Below are 21,310 nucleotides of genomic sequence, written 5' to 3'. Positions count from 1 at the left end.
TAATAACACACAAAAAATAAATGACAAAGAACCAAACATAATCTATTTCAACACACTTCTTCTCATTTCTCAAAATGCCAACATCCAAAATAAACAAATTTATCATCATGATCATGATCATACCCCAACCTTCTCCCTTCCTAAAAAAAATTAAAAATTAAAAATTAAAAAAAATAAAAAGAAGAAGAAGAAAAAGAAAAGGAGAATGAGAGAAAAGACCACATCTTTAAACACCTACATCATCAAAAGTATGGTTTTTTTTAAACTCCATTGTTGAGTAAAGATGGATGCTTTTTGAAATTTCAACAAACATATTGAGGGTGAAAAGTGGTAAGAACATTGCTAGAGGGATCCCTGCGAGAAGAGCTCCTCCAAGAACTGGTTCCATAGAACCTATCCCACATCTCATTCTTTGTTTACTAACAGAAAAGAAAGAAGAACGATGGCTTTGACGGTGCTGGGTTTGGGCGTAGAAGAAGAAAAAGGGTGGTGGTCATCGAAGATTGGGGTTCAACGAAGATGGTGGTGATAGAGATAGATGGAGAGTCAGAGAAAAAAGGAAAAAGAAGGAGAATGAAGGGTTTGGCCGGCAATGATGAAGGAGGAGGTTGATAGTGGTTGCTCAATAATGATGGTGGTGGTAGAGATGACGGTAAGGATGAAAAGAGAGAAATAAAGAGAGACAGAATTGTAATGATGACGATGATAGGTAAAAAAGGAGGAGTATATTTAGAAAGAAAAATATTAATTATCAAAAAATTAGTAATAAGAATAGAATTGATGTAAATCGAAAACTTAAGAGACAAAATTGAAACAAATCAAAACTTAGGAATATTCTTAGGTTTTTAGCAAATTTCAAAGACAAAAAATATACTTTACCTTAAAATTTATTAAAAAACTAAAATAATGTTTCATAAAAATATTCTTAAATATCGATCCAGTCATAAATTAATTAGCACTAACTTATTATGACTAAGACTAGTAATTTTAATTTGTTCAATCTAAGGCACAAATTAATTAGCACTAACTTATTATGACTAAGACTAGTAATTTTAATTTGTTCAATCTAAGGCATGATGACGAATAATTTTGCATCCCAAATAAAATCACTTTAATAAAATTTTATTGAATCAAAGGTTATGTTTCATGTAAGGTGAACTTGCTCTATCTACGGTCATGAATATGAACAATGTTTACTTGTTTTTGTCAAAGACAAATTTTTAATTTTTTGTTATTAGGATCTCTTCCACCGCTAAGTGAAATAGATAATACATTGGTAATGCATTAGTCATTATATTAATGATAGTAAAATTTTATGATAGTAATAACTGACATTATAATAACTAAACTAAAATTTGCATGATGCATAAAAAAATATAGTATAAATTTAAAAATGTCATATTATTTATAAATTAAGTAAATAATATATAAAGAAATACTAAATTTAAAAATATTGTACAAAGTATTAATTTTGCAATTTGTATATAATTTAATATAGTTATTCAAATAGAAGAAAATATGAAGTGAAATATTATATATTTAAAAAAAAGAAATAGGTATTTAATATTGTAATCATACAAAGTTACATATTCATTTTTTGTTTTTATTTTTATATTATTTGTAATTGATAGATTTATTAGTCTTCTAACGTGGTGTTTATTTTACTTTTTTTTTACTTCCTATTGAATTTGTTTGTTCTTCCTCTCATATATTTTTGTAGAAATGAGATTTTTCTAAAATATTAACTTATTTGAGTTTTGTAATAGTTTTTCATTTGAAGATATTTTCTGGATTCTTTTATATTTTTTTTCTTTTGTAGTGTCTTGATTAATATGCGATTTTTGTCTAAAAATATTAGTATTTGTGTTAGTTTTTTTATGAGCGGATAATTTATACGCTTTTTGGCATTGTTTTTACATAGTTTTTAGTATGATTTAGTTAATTTTTAGTATATTTTTTGTTAGTTTTTAAGCAAAATTCACATTTCTGGACTTTACTATGAGTTTGTGTATTTTTATGTGATTTTAGGTATTTTCTGGCTGAAATTGAGGGACCTGAGCAAAAATCTGATTCAGAGGCTGACAAAAGGACTGCTGATGCTGATGGATTCTGACCTCCCTGAACTCGAAATGAAATTTTTGGAGCTACAGGAGTCCAAATGCTGCATTCTTAACTGCGTTGGAAAGTAGACATCCAGGGCTTTCTAGCAATATATAATAGTCCATATTTTGCCCGAGTTTAGACGATGCAAACTGGCGTTTAACGCCAGCTTTCTGCCCTATTTGGGCATTAAACGCCAGAAATAAGTTGCAAAGCAGAGTTAAACGTCAGAAACAAGTTACAAACTGGCGTTTAACTCCAAGGAAGACCTCTACATGTGAAAGCTTTAATGCTCAGCCCAAGCACACACCAAGTGGGCCCGGAAGTAGATTTCTACATCATTTACTCATTTCTGTAACCCTAGTAACTAGTTTCGTATAAATAGAACTTTTTACTATTGTATTAAGGGTCTTTGATCAGATCTTTGATCAGTTTTTATGCTATCTTAGACTTTTATGGAGGCTGGCCATTCGGCCATGCCTGGACCATAATCACTTATGTATTTTCAACGGTGGAGTTTCTACACACCATAGATTAAGGTGTGGAGCTCTGCTGTTCCTCGAGTATTAATGCAAAGTACTATTATTTTTCTATTCAATTCATGCTTATTCTTATTCAAAATATTCATTCACACACAAGAACATGACGAATGTGATGATTACGTGACACTCATCACCATTCTCACTCATGAACGCGTGATTGACAACCACTTCCGTTCTACATGAAAACAAGCTTGAATATGTATCTCTTGGATTCCTGGTCCATGCGTTTGATTGCCTCTCCTGACAACAGAGCCTTCAATTCCTTGCGATCAGAGTCTTCGTGTTATAAGCTAGAATCAATTGGCAGCATTCTTAAGATCTGAAAAGTCTAAACCTTGTCTGTGGTATTCCGAGTAGGATCTGAGATAGGATGACTGTGACGAGCTTCAAACTCGCGACCTCGCGACTGTAGGGCGTGATGACAGATGCAAAAGGATAGTAAATCCTATTCCTACACGATCGAGAACCGACAGATGATTAGCCCTACATAACCCGTAGCTGGACCATTTTCACTGAGAGGATGGACGGTAGCCATTGACAACGGTGATCCCCCTACATACAGCTTACCATGGAAAGGAGTGTGAAGGATTGGATGAAGGCAGTAGGAAAGCAAAGATTCAGAAGGGATAAAGCATCTCCATATACTTATCTGAAATTTCCACCAATGAATTACATAAGTATCTCTATCTTTATTTTATGTTTATTTATCTTTAAAATTATTAAAACTTCATAACCATTTGAACCCGCCTGACTGAGATTTACAAGGTGACCATAGCTTGCTTCAAGCCGACAATCTCCGTGGGATCGACCTTACTCACGTAAGGTTTATTACTTGGACGACCCAGTGCACTTGCTGGTTAGTTGTGCGAAATTGTGAAAAAAAAAGTTGAGATTACAATTGTGCGTACCAAGTTGTTGGCGCCATTGTGTATCACAATTTTGTGCACCAAGTTTTTGCCGTCGTTGCCGGGGATTATTCGAGTTTGGACAACTGACGGTTTATCTTGTTGCTCAGCTTAGGTAATTTTCATCTTATTTCAACCTTTATTTTATTTTCAAAAAGTTTTCAAAAATCTTTCAAAATTTTTCTTCTTTTTCGTTTTTCTAAAAATAATTTTCGAAAAAAATCCAAAAAATTAATAAAATCATAAAAACCAAAAATATTTTGTGTTTCTTGTTTGAGTCTTGAGTTAAATTTTAAGTTTGGTGTCAAGTGCATATTTTTAATTTTCTAAAAATTTTTGAAAAATTCATGCATTGTATTCTTCATGATCTTCAAATTGTTCTTGACAAGTCTTTTTGTTTGATCTTTAATTTTTCTTGGTTTGTGTCTTTTGTTGTTTTTCATATGCATTTTTTTATCCATAGTGTTTAAGCATTGAAAATTTTTAAGTTTGGTGTCTTGCATGTTTTTCTTTTCTTGAAAATTTTTCAAAAATAAGTTTCTGATGTTCATCATGATCTTCAAAGTGTTCTTGGTGTTCATCTTGACATTCATAGTGTTTTTGCATGCATCATTGGTTTTGATCCAAAATTTTCATATTTTGGGTCATATTTGTGTTTTTCTCTCTCCTCATTAAAAATTCAAAAATAAAAAAATCTTTCCCTTATTTTTCTCTTAAATTTTGAAATTTTGGGTTGACTTAGTCAAAAAATTTTAAAATTAGTTGTTTCTTGTTAGTCAAGTCAAGATTTCATTTTTAAAAATCTTATCTTTTCAAATCTTTTTCAAAAATCAAATCTTTTTCATTTTTTTCTTAATATTTTTGAAAATTTTAAAAATTATTTTTCAAAATCTTTTTCTTAATTTTATTTCATAATTTTCAAAAACTTTACTAACAATTAATGTGATTGATTCAAAAATTTGAAGTTTGTTACTTTCTTGTTAAGAAAGGTTCAATCTTTAAATTCTAGAATCATATCTTTTAGTTTCTTGTTAGTCAGGTAATCAATTTTAATTTTAAAAATCAAATCTTTCTAAATTTCTTTTTCAAATCTTTTTCAAAATAAATTTTAATCATATCTTTATAATCATATCTTTTCAATCATATCTTTTCAAACTTCTTATTTTTTCAAAATTGATTTTCAAATCTTTTTCAACTAACTAATTGACTTTTATTTGTTTTAAAATTCTTATCTTTTTCAAAACCACCTAACTAATTTTCTCTCTCTAATTTTCGAAAATCACCTTCCTCTTTTTCAAAATTCTTTTAATTAACTAATTGTTTCAAATTTTAATTTTAATTTTATTTCTTCTCTTAATTTTCGAAAATCACTAACCATTTTTCAAAAACAATATTCGAATTCTCTCTCTCTCTCTCTCTCTCTCTCATTTCCTTCTATTTATTTATTTATCTACTAACACTTCTCTTCTACTCATAATTCGAACCATCTTCTCTTCTCTCTCTGTGTTCGAATTTTTTTCTTCTATTCTTTTCTTCTTCTACTCACATAAAGGAACCCATATACTGTGACATAGAAGATTCCTCTTCTTTTTTGTTCTCTTCTTTCTCATATGAGCAGGTGCATAGACAAGGACATTCTTGTTGAAGCAGATTCTGAACCTGAAAGGACTCTGAAGAAGAAGCTAAGAGAAGCTAAAGTACAACAATCCAGAGAAAACCTTACAGAGAATCTCGAAAAAGAAGGAGACATGGCCGAACCCAACAACAATGCAAGGAAGATGCTTGGTGACTTCACTGCACCAAATTCCAACCTCCATGGAAGAAGCATCTCAATCCCTGCCATTGGAGCAAACAATTTTGAGCTAAAGCCTCAATTAGTTTCTCTGATGCAAAAGAATTACAAGTTTTATGGAGTTCCATCAGAAGATCCTTTTCAGTTCTTAACTGAATTCTTGCAGATCTGTGATACTGTTAAGACCAATGGGGTTGATCCCGAGGTCTATAAGCTTATGCTTTTCCCTTTTGCTGTAAGAGACAGAGCTAGAATATGGTTGGACTCTCAACCTAAAGATAGCCTGAACTCTTGGGATAAGCTGAGCAAGGCTTTCTTAGCCAAATTTTTTCCTCCTCAAAAGCTAAGCAAGCTTAGAGTGGATGTTCAAATCTTCAGACAGAAAGAAGGTGAATCCCTCTATGAAGCTTGGGAGAGATACAAGCAACTGACCAAAAAGTGTCCTTCTGACATGCTTTTAGAATGGACCATCCTGGATATATTCTATGATGGTCTGTCTGAATTGTCTAAGATGTCATTGGACCATTCTGCAGGTGGATCTATTCACCTGAAGAAAATTCCTGCAGAAGCTCAGGAACTCATTGAAATTGTTGCAAATAACCAGTTCAAGTACACCTCTGAGAGGAATCCTGTGAATAATAGGATGCCTCAGAAGAAGGGAGTTCTTGAAATTGATGCTCTGAATACCATATTGGCTCAGAACAAAATGTTGACTCAGCAAGTCAATATGATTTCTCGGAGTCTGAATGGTTTGCAAAATGCATCCAACAGTACTAAAGAAGCATCTTCTGAAGAAGAAGCTTATGATCCTGAGAACCCTGTAATGGCAGAGGTGAATTACATGGGTGAAGCCTATGGAAACACCTATAATCCCTCATGGAGAAATCATCCGAATTTCTCATGGAAGGATCAACAAAAGCTTCAACAAGGCTTTAATAATGGTGGAAGAAATAGCTTTAGCAATAGCAAGCCTTTTCCATCAACCTCTCAGCAACAGACAGAGAATTCTGAGCAGAGCCCTTCTAGCTTAGCAAACATAGTCTCTGATCTATCTAAGGCCACTCTAACTTTCATGAATGAAACAAGGTCCTCTATTAGAAATTTAGAGGCACAAGTGGGCCAGCTGAGTAAAAGAGTCACTGAAACTCCTCCTAGTACTCTCCCAAGTAATACAGAAGAGAATCCCAAAAGAGAATGCAAGGCCATGACTGTGAGTAACATGGCTGAACCTGGAGAGAGTGAAAAGGCAGTGATTCCTAGTGAGGAAAACCTCCTGGGACGTTCACTGACCAATAAGGAGTTCCCATTTGAGGAACCAAAGGAATTTGAGGCTCATACAGAGACCATAGAGATTACATTGAACCTACTTCTGCCATTCATGAGCTCTGATGAATATTTTTCCTCTGAGGAGGATGAAGATATCACTGAAGAGCAAGTTACTAAATACCTTGGAGCAATCATGAAGCTAAATGCCAAGTTATTTGGTAATGAGACTTGGGAGGATGAACTTCCATTGCTCATTAATGAACTGAATGACTTGTTAGGCAGACATTACCTCAAAAGAAACAGGATCCTGGTAAATTCTTAATTTCCTGTACCATAGGCACCATGACCTTTGAGAAGGCTCTGTGTGACCTGGAGTCAAGCATAAACTTAATGTCACTCTCTGTAATGGAAAAACTGGGAATCTTTGAGGAACAGGCTGCCAAATTCTCATTAGAGATGGTAGTCAAATCCATGAAAAAGGCTTATGGACAGGTAGAGGACGTGCTAGTAAAGGTCAAAGGCCTTTACATCCTTGCTGATTTCATAATCCTAGACACTGGGAAGGATGAGGATGAATCCATCATCCTTGGAAGACCCTTCCTAGCCACAGCAAAAGATGTGATTGATGTGGACATAGGAGAGTTTATCCTTCAACTGAATGAGGACTACCTTGTGTTTAAAACTCAAGGATCTCCCTCTGTAACTATGGAGAGGAAGCAAGAAAAGTTTCTCTCAATGCAGAGTCAAATAAAGCCCTCACAGTCAAACTCTAAATTTGGTGTTTGGAGACCACAACCAAACTCTAAGTTTGGTGTTGAACCCCCACATTCAAACTCTAAGTTTGGTGTTGGGAGGCCCTAACAATGCTCTGAACATCTGTGAGGCTCCATAAGAGCCCACTGTCAAGCTATTGACATTAAAGAAGTGCTTATTGGGAGGCAACCCAATTTTTATTTATCTATATTATTTTCTTTTTTTTAGGTTGATGATCATGTGGAGTCACAAAAACAACTGCAAAAATTAAAGAAAAATCAAAACAGCATTAAAAAAACAGCACACCCTGGAGGAGAAACTTACTGGCGTTTAAACGCCAGTAAATGTAGCAGCATGGGCGTTTAACACCCAGTCTGGCACCATTCTGGGCGTTAAACGCCAGAAACAAGCACCAGACTGGCGTTAAATGCCAGAAAGAAGCAACAAGCTGGCGTTAAACGCCAGAAACAGGTTGCATCCTGGCGTTTAACGCCAGGAAAGGAATTAAAGCTAGCGTTAAACCCCAGGATTGCACTGTAAGGGCGTTTACACGCCTAATAGGAGCAGGGATGATACATCCTTGACCCTTCAGGATCTGTGGACCCCACAGGATCCCTACCTACCCTCCCACAACACTCTTCCCCATCACCTATTCACCAATCACCTCTATATCTCTTTCCCAAAAACCCCACCCACCTCACCTTCAAAATTCAAACACTTTTCCCTCTCAAACCCAACCCTAATTACCGAAACCCAACCCTCCCCTCACCCCTATATAAACCCCTGACTACTCCTTCATATTCACACAACATAAACACCTTTCCCCCCTCTTGGCCGAACCACTATCTCCCTCCATCTCCTCTATTTTCTTTTTCTCCTCCTTCTTTCTTTCTTCTTTTACTCTAGGATGAGCAAACCTTTTAAGTTTGGTGTGGTAAAAGCATTTTTTGTTTTTCTATAACCATTTATGGCACCTAAGGCCAGAGAAACCTCTAGAAAGAGGAAAAGAAAGGCAAAAGCTTCCACCTCCGTATCATGAGAGATGGAGAGATTCATCTCAAAGGTCCATTAAGACCACTTCTATGAAGTTGTGGCCAAGAAGAAGGTGATCCCTGAGGTCTCTTTCATGCTCAAGAAAAATGAGTATCCGGAGATTCGACATGAGATCCGAAGAAGAGGTTGGGAAGTTCTTACCAACCCCATTCAACAAGTCAGAATCTTAATGGTTCAAGAGTTCTATGCCAATACATGGATCACTAGGAACCATGATCAAAGTATGAACCCAAATTCAAAGAATTAGCTTACAATGGTTCGGGGAAAATACTTAGATTTCAGTCTGGAAAATGTAAGGTTGGCGTTCCACTTGCCAATTATGCAAGAAAACGCACGCCCCTACACTAGAAGGGTCAACTTTGATCAAAGGTTGGACCAAGTTCTCATGGACATATGTGTGGAAGGAGCTCAATGAAAAAGAGACTCAAGAGGCAATCCAGTTCAATTGAGAAGACCGGACCTTAAGACTGTGGCTAGAGGATGGTTGGAGTTCATCCAACGCTCCATCATTCCCACTAGAAACCGATCTGAAGTGACTGTGGATCGGGCCATCATGATCTATAGTATCATGATTGGGGAGGAAGTGGAAGTTCATGAGATCATACCTCTAGAACTCTACAAGGTGGCTGACAAGTCATCCACCTTGGCAAGGTTAGCCTTTCCTCATCTCATTTGTCATTTATGCAATTTGGCTGGGATTGACATAGAAAGAGACATCCTCATTGAAGAGGACAAGCCCATCACTAAGAAAATGATGGAGCAAAAAAGATAGCTCATTCATGGACCTTGGTGCGGTATTTTACAACCCATACTACTAACCGGCAAGTGCACCGGGTCGTACCAAGTAATACCTTACGTGAGTAAGGGTCGATCCCACGAGGATTGATGGATCAAGCAACAATAGTGTTTGATAGGATTAACTTAGTTAGGCAAGCAGAAAATGGTTTTGAGATATTCAAAGAGCATTAAACAGCAAATTTGGAATATTAAAGATAGCCAGATAAATAAGTTGAGAATAAAGTATTGAGAAAGCAGTTAAGGTTTCAGAGTTATCTATTTTCTGGATTAACTTTTATTACTAATTAATTTAATCATGCAAGATTTAATTTCATGGCAAACTATATGTGACTAGACCCTAATTCCTTAGACCTTCCTAATCTCCTCTAAAATTCATTAATTGCAATTCCTTGGTCAATTAATTCCAATTAGAGGGTGATGATCAAATTCTAGTTTATATGCCAAAAGAATCCTAATTATCCACAAATAAGGGGATTATATGTCACGTATCTCGTTAAATACAAACAATTGGAAATTCAGTATAATAGGTTTTCAAGCTGTTGTTCAAGTAAAGAGCTTTTCCAAGTTTTACAAGAACTCAATTAGAACATGGGTCATACTTCCATTCCACCCATATATATTCATAAAATAAAGAACGAAAACAATTATTGTAATATAAATCAAGACATGAATTAAATTAAAAAGATCAAACGAATCAATCCATGAAAATAGACAGAGCTCCTAACCTTAACAATGAAGGATTAGCTGCTCATGGTTCAGAGAGGAAAAATAAGGGTTCTAGTAACAATGTAATGTGTGTCAAAATGTACAGAGTTCCTATTTATAACTTAATTCTAATAAATTTAAAATCTAATTATCTAAAAATAATAATAATATCTTTTCCTAAAAATAAGATTTGAATTTAAATTCGAATTAATTAACAAATCTTCTACTGATGGGTGGGGACCACTTGATTTATCCATTCTGCAGCTTCCAATATGTGTTTTCTGGGCTAAAAACTGGGTCAAAATGCGGCCCAAAATCCACGCCAGCGATTTTTGTAAATTCTGCAGATCGCGCACGTCACGCGGACGCGTCAGTCACGCGTACGCGTCGCTGGTCTTCTTCGCAAGTCACGCGGACGCATCGGTCACGCGGACGCGTCGCTGAGCGAATCTTCAATTCACGCGTACGCGTCAGTCTCGCTTACGTGTCGCCATGGATACTTCCAGATCACGTGCATGCGTCAGGCATGCGTGCGCGTCGCTCCTCGCAGCCATCTCCTTTTATTCTTGTGCTGCTGATGAGCGGATAATTTGTACGCTTTTTGGCATTGTTCTTAGTATGTTTTTGGTATGATATAGTTAGTTTTTAGTATATTTTTATTAGTTTTTAGTTAAAATTCACTTTTCTGGACTTTACTATGAGTTTGTGTGTTTTTCTGTGATTTCAGGTATTTTCTGGCTGAAATTGAGGGACCTGAGCAAAAATCAGATTCAGAGACTAAAAAGGACTGCAGATGCTGTTGGATTCTGACCTCCCTGCACTCGAAGTGGATTTTCTGGAGCTAAAGAAGCTCAATTGGCGCGCTCTCAACGGCGTTGGAAAGTAGACATCCTGGGCTTTCCAGCAATATATGATAGTCCATACTTTGCCCAAGATTTGATGGCCCAAACCGGCGTTCAAAGTCACCCTCAGAAATTCCAGCGTTAAACGCTGGAACTGGCACTAAAGCTGGCGTTTAACTCCAAGAAGAGTCTCTACACGAAAATGCTTCATTGCTCAGCCCAAGCACACACCAAGTGGGCCCAGAAGTGGATTTTTATGTCATTTACTCATTTCTGTAAACCTTAGGCTACTAGTTTTCTATAAGTAGGACCTTTTACTATTGTATTGAGAGACTTTGGTAGCTATCTTCATTTTTATGCTATCTTAGATCATTGGGAGGCTGGCCATTCGGCCATGCCTAGACCTTGTTCTTATGTATTTTCAACGGTGGAGTTTTTACACACCATAGATTAAGGTGTGGAGCTCTGCTGTACCTCGAGTATTAATGCAATTACTATTGTTCTTCCATTCAATTCCGCTTGTTCTTGTTCTAAGATATCACTTGTTCTTCAACTTGATGAATGTGATGATCCGTGACACTCATCATCATTCTCACCTATGAACGTGTGACTGACAACCACCTCCGTTCTACCTTCGATTGGGTGAATATCTCTTGGATTCCTGATTGCACGATGCATGGTTGATCACCTGACAACCGAGTGCTCGCCTGACAACCGAGCCAACCATTCCGTGAGATCAGAGTCTTCGTGGTATAGGCTAGAACTGATGGCAGCATTCAAGAGAATCCGGAAGGTCTAACCTTGTTTGTGGTATTCTGAGTAGGATTCAATGATTGAATGACTGTGACGTGCTTCAAACTCCTAGCAGGCGGGGCGTTAGTGACAGACGCAAAAGAATCGATGGATTTTATTCCGGCCTGACCGAGAACCGACAGATGATTATCCATGCTGTGACAGAGCATAGGCAACGTAATCACTGAGAGGATGGGAGGTAGCCATTGACAACGGTGAAACCCTACATAAGCTTGCCATGGAAAGGAGTAAGAAGGATTGGATGAAGACAGTAGGAAAGCAGAGAGACGGAAGGGAAGGCATCTTCATCCGCTTATCTGAAGTTCCTACCAATGAATTACATAAGTACCTCTATCTCTATCTTTATGTTTTTATGCGTTCATCACCATATCTATTTGAGTTTGCCTGACTAAGATTTACAAGATGACCATAGCTTGCTTCATACTAACAATCTCCGTGGGATCGACCCTTACTCGCGTAAGGTTTATTACTTGGACGACCCAGTGCACTTGCTAGTTAGTTGTGCGAAGTTGTGTAATGCCATGGTACTGAGCTACCAAGTTTTTGGGGTTCATGACCGAGGATTATGAGAGTTGTGAAAAGTATTGTTTACAATTTCGCGCACCAAGTTTTTGGCGCCGTTGCCGGGGATTGTTCAAGTTTTGAGCAAGGTTTTGGTAACATCAGTGCCAAGGATTGTTCAGTTTGGACAACTGACGGTTCATCTTGTTGCTTAGATTAGGTATTTATTTTTTTTTCAAAATTCTTGAAGATGAATTCTAGAGTTTCATGATGATTTGTTGAAGTCTGGCTAGCTGAGAAGCCATGTCTAATCTCATTGGACCGAGGTTTCAACTTATCATCACAAAAGCTTGTTGATTTTTATCAATCTTGCTTTTGGAGCAGTGATCTACTAAGGCTTGGCTGGCCCTTGGCCATGTCTAGTGTTTTGGACCGAAGCTTTCTTTGAAAGCTTGGCTGGCTGTGAAGCCATGTCTAATTCCTGGACCGGAGTCTTAGACTAGCATTGCATGATTCCTGGAATTCTCATTAAGAATTTTGATACCTTTTTCCACTAAATTTTCGAAAATCACAAAAAAAAATTACAAAATCATAAAACCCAAAAATTTCTTGTTTGAGTCTAATGTGTTATTTTAAGTTTGGTGTCAATTGCATGCATTCATGTGTCTTAGTGATCTTCAAGATGTTCTTGATGATTTCTTACTCTAATCTTTGAATTCTCTTGACTTGAGTGTTTATGTGTCTCATATGCATTCTCATTAGTGTCAGTAATATACAAACTGCTAAGTTTGGTGTCTTGCATGCATTGTTATTTGATTTTAGTTGCATTTTGATTATTAAAAATCCAAAAATATTTTTTATTTGTGTCTTCTCAAGTCAATAATACAAAGAATTGAAGATTCAGAACATACAGCAGAGGAATTGCACAGAAAAAGCTGGGCGTTCAAAACGCCCAGTGAAGAAGGACAGACTGGCATTTAAACGCCAGCCAGGGTACCTGGTTGGGCGTTTAACGCCCAAAAAGGTATAGTTTTGGGCGTTAAACGCCAGAATGTGCACCATTCTGGGTGTTTAACGCCAGGATGGCACAAGGGGGAGGATTTTGTTTTCAAATCAGATTTTTTTTCAAGTTTTCAAACTTTTTCAAAATCAAATCTTTTTCAAATCAATTTTTCAATCAAAATCTTTTTCAAAATCAATTTCTTTCCATTTTCAAAGATACTTACTATCAATTAATGATTTGATTCAACATTTCAAGTATGTTGCCTTTTCTGTTGAGAAAGGTTTAATGTTAGAATCATATCTTTTCTTGTTGGTCAAGTTTTTAATTTTCAAAATCAAATCTTTTTTTTTTAAATGTTTTTCAAATCATATCTTCTCAATCACATTTTTTAAAAAAAAAACTAATCAAATCTTCTTAACCACATCTTTTTCAAAATAGTCTTCAATCAAATCTTTTTTATTTCTAATTTCAAAATCTTTTTCAAAAAAAAAAAAACACTTCACTTCTTTCCCACTTTCATTTTCGAAAATTAAGTAATGTTTTTCAAAAATGTTTTCAAAATTTTCACTTAATTTTCGAAAATCACTTCCCTCCTTTTCACATCCTTCTATTTATGGACTAACACTATCCCTTAATGAAAAATTCGAACTCCATCTTCTTTGATAAGTTCGAATTTTCTACTTCTGTCTTCTACTCTTCTTTTCCTCTGACACTTCAAGGAATCTCTATACTGTGACATAGAGGATTCCACATTTCTTGTTCTCTTCTCTTTCTTATGAGCAGGAGCAAAGACAAAAACATTCTTGTTGAGGCTGATCCTGAACCTGAAAGGACTTTGAAGAGAAAGCTAAGAGAAGCCAAAACACAACTCTCTTTAGAGGACCTGACCGAATTCTTCAAAGAAGAAGAACACATGGCAGCCGAAAACAACAATGCCAACAATGCAAGGAAGGTGCTGGGTGACTTTACTGCACCTACTCCCGACTTCTATGGGAGAAGCATCTCTATCCCTGCCATTGGAGCAAACAACTTTGAGCTTAAGCCTCAATTAGTTTCTCTAATGCAACAGAATTGCAAGTTCCATGGACTTCCATTGGAAGATCCTCATCAGTTCTTAGCTGAGTTCTTGCAAATCTGTGACACTGTCAAGATTAATGGGGTTGACCCTGAGGTCTACAGACTTATGCTATTCCCTTTTGCTGTAAGAGACAGAGCTAGAACATGGTTGGACTCTCAACCTAAAGAAAGCCTGGACTCTTGGGAAAAGCTAGTCAATGCCTTCTTGGCAAAGTTCTTTCCACCTCAAAAATTGAGTAAGCTTAGAGTGGAAGTCCAAACCTTCAGACAGAAGGAAGGAGAATCCCTCTATGAAGCTTGGGAAAGATACAAACAATTAATCAGAAAGTGTCCTTCTGATATGCTTTCTGAATGGAGCATCATAGGTATTTTCTATGATGGTCTCTCTGAACTATCCAAAATGTCTTTGGATAGCTCTGCAGGAGGATCTCTTCATCTGAAGAAGACGCCTACTGAAGCTCAAGAACTGATTGAAATGGTTGCAAATAACCAATTCATGTACACTTCTGAAAGAAATCCTGTGAACAATGGGACTAGTCAGAAGAAAGGAGTTCTTGAGATTGACACTCTGAATGCCATATTGGCTCAGAATAAAATATTGACTCAACAAGTCAATATGATTTCTCAAAGTCTGTCTGGAATGCAAAATGCACCAAGCAGTACTAAGGAGGCTTCATCTGAGGAAGAAGCTTATGATCCTGAGAACCCTTCAATAGAAGAGGTGAATTACATGGGAGAACCCTATGGAAACACCTACAATCCTTCATGGAGGAATCATCCAAATTTTTCATGGAAGGATCAACAGAGACCCCAACAAGGTTTCAACAACAATAATGGTGGAAGAAACAGGTTTAGCAATAGCAAGCCTTTTCCATCATCTTCTCAGCAACAGACAGAGAGTTCTAAGCAGAATAACTCTGACTTAGCAACCATGGTCTCTGATCTGATCAAAACCACTCAAAGTTTCACGACTGAAACTAGGTCTTCCATTAGAAACTTGGAAGGACAAGTGAGTCAGCTGAGCAAGAAAATTACTGAACTCCCTCCTAGTACTCTCCCAGGCAATACAGAAGAAAATCCAAAAGGAGAATGCAAGGCCATCAACATGGCCGAATTTTGGGAGGAAGAAGAGGCAGTGAACGCCACTGAGGAAGGCCTCACTGGACGTCCACTGACCTCCAATGAGTTCCCCAATGAGGAATCATGGGAATCTGAGGCTCAAACTGAGACCATAGAGATTCCATTGGACTTACTTCTGCCATTCATGACCTCTGATGAGTATTCTTCCTCTGAAGAGGATGAGTATGTCACTGAGGAGCAAGATGCTAAATACCTTGGAGCAATCATGAAGCTGAATAACAAGTTATTTGGAAATGAGACTTGGGAGGATGAACCTCCTTTGCTCACCAAGGAACTAGATGACTTGTCTAGGCAGAAACTGCCTCAAAAGAGACAGGATCCTGGGAAGTTTTCAATACCTTGTACCATAGGCACCATGACCTTCAAGAAGGCCTTGTGTGACTTAGGGTCAAGTGTAAACCTCATGCCTCTCTCTGTAATGGAGAAGTTAGGGATCTTTGAGGTGCAAGCTGCAAAAATCTCACTAGAGATGGCAGACAATTCAAGAAAACAAGCCCATGGACTTGTAGAGGATGTTCTGGTAAAGATTGGAGACCATCACATCCCTACTGATTTCATAGTCCTAGAGACTGGGAAGTGCATGGATGAATCCATCATCCTTGGCAGACCCTTCCTAGCCACAGCAAAGGCTGTGATTGATGTTGATAGAGGAGAGTTGATCATTCAAGTGAATGAAGAATCATTGGTGTTTAAGGCCCAAAGATACCCCTCTATCATCATGGAGAGGAAGCATGAAGAGCTTCTCTCAAAGCAGAACCAAACTCTAAGTTTGGTGTTGAACCCCCACATTCAAACTCTAAGTTTGGTGTTGGGAGGTTCCAACATAGCTCTGAGCATTTCTGAGGCTCCATGAGAGTCCTCTGTCAAGCTATTGACATTAAAGAAGCGCTTGTTGGGAGGCAACCCAATGTTTTATAATTAACTATTTTCTTTTGTTATTTTATATTTTTGTAGGTTGATGATCATGAGAAGTCACAAAATTAATGAAAAAAGCAAAAACAGAATGAAAAACAGGAAGAAAAACAGCACACCCTGGAGGACGCACCCACTGGCGTTCAAACGCCAGTGAGGTTAGCTGTTGGGCGTTTAACGCCCAGTCTGGCACCATTCTGGGCGTTTAACGCCAGAAAGGGGCACCAGACTGGCGTTAAACGCCAGAAATGGGCTAGAAGCTGGCGTTAAACGCCAGAAATGGGCACCAGCCCAGCGTTTAACGCCAGAAATGGCTAAAAACGTGATTTTGCTTGCCATTTGGTGCAGGGATGACTTTTCCTTGACACCTCAGGATCTGTGGACCCCACAGGATCCCCACCTACCCTACCACTCTCTCTCTTCTTCACCCATTCCCCAATCACCTCAACACCTCTTCCCCAAAAACCCTTCACATATCAAATCCCATCTTTCTCTTCACCACTCACATCCATCCTTCATAAAACCCCACCTACCTCACCATTCAAAATTCAAACCACTTTCCCACCCAAACCCACCCTCAAATGGCCGAACCCTACCCTTCCCCTTCTCCTATATAAACCCTCCTTCACTCCTTCATTTTCACACAACATACACACCACTTCTCCCCTTCTTGGCCGAAAACAAAAGCCATTCCCTTTCCCCTCATTTCTTCTTCTTCTACTCTCTTCTTTCTTCTTTTGCTCGAGGACGAGCAAACCTTTTAAGTTTGGTGTGGTAAAAGCATTGCTTTTTGTTTTTCCATAACCATTTATGGCATCCAAGGCCGGAGAAACCTCTAGAAAGAGGAAAGGGAAGGCAAAAGCTTCCACTTCCGAGTCATGGGAGATGGAGAGATTCATCTGAAGGGTGCATCAAGACCACTTCTATGAAGTTGTGGCCTTGAAAAAGGTGATCCCCGAGGTCCCTTTTTCACTCAAAAAGGGTGAATATCCAGAGATCCGACATGAGATCCGAAGAAGAGGTTGGGAAGTTCTTACCAACCCCATTCAACAAGTCGGAATCTTGATGGTTCAAGAGTTCTATGCCAATGCATGGATCACTAAGAACCATGATCAAAGTGTGAACCCGAATCCAAAGAATTATCTTACTATGGTTCGGGGGAAATACTTGGATTTTAGTCCGGAAAGTGTGAGGGTGGCGTTCAACTTGCCCATGATGCAAGGAGATGAACATCCTTACACTAGAAGGGTCAACTTTGATCAAAGGTTGGACCAAGTCCTCACGATCATATGTGAAGAGGGCGCCCAATGGAAGAGAGATTCAAGAGGGAAGCCGGTTCAATTGAGAAGGCATGACCTCAAGCCCGTGGCTAGAGGATGGTTAGAGTTTATACAACGCTCAATCATTCCCACTAGCAACCGGTCCGAAGTTACCATAGACCGGGCTATCATGATCCATAGCATCATGATTGGAGAAGAAATAGAAGTTCATGAGGTTATAGCCCAAGAACTCTATAAGGTGGCGGACAAGTCCTCTACCTTGGCAAGGTTAGCCTTTCCTCATCTCATTTGTCACCTCTGTTATTCAGTTGGAGTTGACATAGAGGGAGACACCCCTATTGATGAGGACAAGCCCATCACTAAGAAGAGGATGGAGCACACAAGAGACCCCACTCATCATGAGATCCCTGAGATTCCTCAAGGGATGCACTTTCCTCCACAAAACTATTGGGAGCAACTAAACACCTCCCTAGGAGAATTGAGTTCCAACATGGGACAACTAAGGGTGGAGCACCAAGAACACTCCATCATCCTCCATGAAATTAGAGAAGATCAAAGAATCATGAGAGAGGAGCAACAAAGACAAGGAAGAGACATTGAGGAGCTCAAGCACTCCATAGGATCTTCAAGAGGAAGAAAGAGCCGCCATCACTAAGGTGGACCCGTTCCTTGATTTCCTTGTTCTTTATTCTTCTGTTTTTCGAATTTTATGCTTATGTTTATCTATGTTTGTGTCTTGTGATCATTAGTGTCTTAGTGTCTATGCCTTAAAGTTATGAATGTCCTATGAATCCATCACCTCTCTTAATAAAAACGTGCTTAATTGAAAAAGAAAAAGAATTGCATGAATTTTGAATTTTATAACAGTTTAATTATTTTGATGTGGTGGCAATATTTTTGTTTTCTGAATGTATGCTTAAACAGTGCATATGTATCTTGAATTTGTGGTTCATGAATGTTGGCTCTTGAAAGAATGATGAAAAAGGAGACATGTTACTGAGGATCTGAAAAATCATTACAATGATTCTTGAAGCAAGAAAAAGCAAAAAAAAATCGAAAAAAAAAGAGAGAAAGAAAAGAAAGAAAAATAAAGTTGTGATCCAAGGCAATAAGAGTGTGCTTAAGAACCCTGGACACCTCTAATTGGGGACTCTAGCAAAGCTGAGTCACAATCTGAAAAGGTTCACCCAATTATGTGTCTGTGGCATGTATGTATCCGGTGGTAATACTGGAAGACAGAGTACTTTGGGCCACGGCCAAGACTCAATAAGTAGCTATGTTCAAGAATCATCATACTTAACTAGGAGAATCAATAACACTATCTGGATTCTGAGTTCCTAAAGAAGCCAATCATTCTGAATTTCAAAGGATAGAGTGAGATGCCAAAACTATTCAGAGGCAAAAAGCTAAAAGCCCCGCTCATCTAATTAATACTGATCTTCATAGATGTTTTTGGAATTCATTGCATATTCTCTTCTTTTTATCTTATTCGATTTTCAGTTGCTTGAGGACAAGCAACAATTTAAGTTTGGTGTTGTGATGAGCGGATAATTTGTACGCTTTTTGGCATTGTTCTTAGTATGTTTTTGGTATGATATAGTTAGTTTTTAGTATATTTTTATTAGTTTTTAGTTAAAATTCACTTTTCTGGACTTTACTATGAGTTTGTGTGTTTTTCTGTGATTTCAGGTATTTTCTGGCTGAAATTGAGGGACCTGAGCAAAAATCAGATTCAGAGACTAAAAAGGACTGCAGATGCTGTTGGATTCTGACCTCCCTGCACTCGAAGTGGATTTTCTGGAGCTAAAGAAGCTCAATTGGCGCGCTCTCAACGGCGTTGGAAAGTAGACATCCTGGGCTTTTCAGTAATATATGATAGTCTATACTTTGCCCAAGATTTGATGGCCCAAACCGGCGTTCAAAGTCACCCTCAGAAATTCCAGCGTTAAACGCTGGAACTGGCACCCAAATGGGAGTTAAACGCCCAAACTGGCACTAAAGCTGGCGTTTAACTCCAAGAAGAGTCTCTACACGAAAATGCTTCATTGCTCAGCCCAAGCACACACCAAGTGGGCCCGGAAGTGGATTTTTATGTCATTTACTCATTTCTGTAAACCTTAGGCTACTAGTTTTCTATAAGTAGGATCTTTTACTATTGTATTGAGAGACTTTGGTAGCTATCTTCATTTTTATGCTATCTTAGATCATTGGGAGGCTGGCCATTTGGCCATGCCTAGACCTTGTTCTTATGTATTTTCAACGGTGGAGTTTCTACACACCATAGATTAAGGTGTGGAGCTCTGCTGTACCTCGAGTATTAATGCAATTACTATTGTTCTTCCATTCAATTCCGCTTGTTCTTGTTCTAAGATATCACTTGTTCTTCAACTTGATGAATGTGATGATCCGTGACACTCATCATCATTCTCACCTATGAACGTGTGACTGACAACCACCTCCGTTCTACCTTCGATTGGGTGAATATCTCTTGGATTCCTGATTGCACGATGCATGGTTGATCACCTGACAATCGAGTGCTTGCCTGGCAACCGAGCCAACCATTCCGTGAGATCAGAGTCTTCGTGGTATAGGCTAGAACTGATGGCAGCATTCAAGAGAATCCGGAAGGTCTAACCTTGTCTGTGGTATTCTGAGTAGGATTCAATGATTGAATGACTGTGACATGCTTCAAACTCCTAGCAGGCGGGGCGTTAGTGACAGACGCAAAAGAATCGATGGATTTTATTCCGGCCTGACCGAGAACCGACAGATGATTATCCATGCTGTGACAGAGCATAGGCAACGTAATCACTGAGAGGATGGGAGGTAGCCATTGACAACGGTGAAACCCTACATAAGCTTGCCATGGAAAGGAGTAAGAAGGATTGGATGAAGACAGTAGGAAAGCAAAGAGACGGAAGGGAAGGCATCTTCATGCGCTTATCTGAAGTTCCTACCAATGAATTACATAAGTACCTCTATCTCTATCTTTATGTTTTTATGCGTTCATCACCATATCTATTTGAGTTTGCCTGACTAAGATTTACAAGATGACCATAGCTTGCTTCATACTAACAATCTCCGTGGGATCGACCCTTACTCGCGTAAGGTTTATTACTTGGACGACCCAATGCACTTGCTGGTTAGTTGTGCGAAGTTGTGTAATGCCATGGTACTGAGCTACCAAGTTTTTGGGGTTCATGACTGGGGATTATGAGAGTTGTGAAAAGTATTGTTCACAATTTCGCGCACCAGCTGCAGAAACTCCATCAAATTTCGCTGAATGCTACCTGAAATAAATAAAATTAACCAAGACTCAAAATAGCATCTATAGTGGCTAAAATATAATTAATTCTTAATTAAACTCAACAATTTAAGTGCAAATTTACTAGGAAAAGATAGACAAGATACTCACGCATCACAACACCAAACTTAAATTGTTTCTTGTCCTCAAGCAACCAAAACTAATATAAGCTTAGGATGTGAATTTGCATGAGAATGAGAGTTCAATTAAGCTCGTGTCTCTTCTTATAGTGGGGTTTACAACTGCAATCCTGAATAGGTTTGGCATCTCACTCTCCTTTGAATCAGAAGAATGTCAATGTCATTCGGAATTAGAATCCGGATAATATTATGAATTCTCTGATCTTTTATATTTCAGTTTAATCCTTGAATACAGCAAAATTTACTTTAATTTATTTTTCTTTGGTGCTTTGCACCTTGAGCCTAGCCGTGACTTTAAATGTTTTGTCTCAAGAGTTACTTGACACAGAAACACCACAAGCACTTAACTGGGGAACTCTCTTTGAGTTCTGATTTTTCTTTCAG

At 38.0% G+C, this 21,310-nt stretch overlaps 1 protein-coding gene and 2 non-coding genes across 3 annotated transcripts in view; 1 reads left to right on the top strand and 2 right to left on the bottom strand.

Annotated features, from left to right (window-relative positions):
• Positions 1–592: 592 nt before the first annotated feature.
• LOC140180769 (serine/threonine-protein phosphatase 7 long form homolog) overlaps positions 593–21,310 on the top strand; it is a 37,873-nt gene continuing 17,155 nt past the window's right edge. The window contains exon 1 of the mRNA XM_072222074.1: positions 593–652. Within this exon, the coding sequence (XP_072078175.1) occupies positions 593–652 (60 nt within the window). The remainder of the gene's footprint in view (positions 653–21,310) is intronic.
• On the bottom strand, positions 5,689–5,796 carry LOC112715358 (small nucleolar RNA R71). The gene has a single exon (XR_003159651.1). It is a non-coding gene; the product is annotated as a small nucleolar RNA R71 (small nucleolar RNA).
• On the bottom strand, positions 14,389–14,496 carry LOC112716227 (small nucleolar RNA R71). Its single transcript, XR_003160221.1, has one exon. It is a non-coding gene; the product is annotated as a small nucleolar RNA R71 (small nucleolar RNA).

Source organism: Arachis hypogaea, chromosome 1 (assembly GCF_003086295.3).
Source record: "Arachis hypogaea cultivar Tifrunner chromosome 1, arahy.Tifrunner.gnm2.J5K5, whole genome shotgun sequence".
Lineage (NCBI taxonomy): Eukaryota > Viridiplantae > Streptophyta > Magnoliopsida > Fabales > Fabaceae > Arachis > Arachis hypogaea.
Note: the sequence above shows the minus strand (reverse complement) of the source record. Positions and strands in the feature narration are given on the sequence as shown.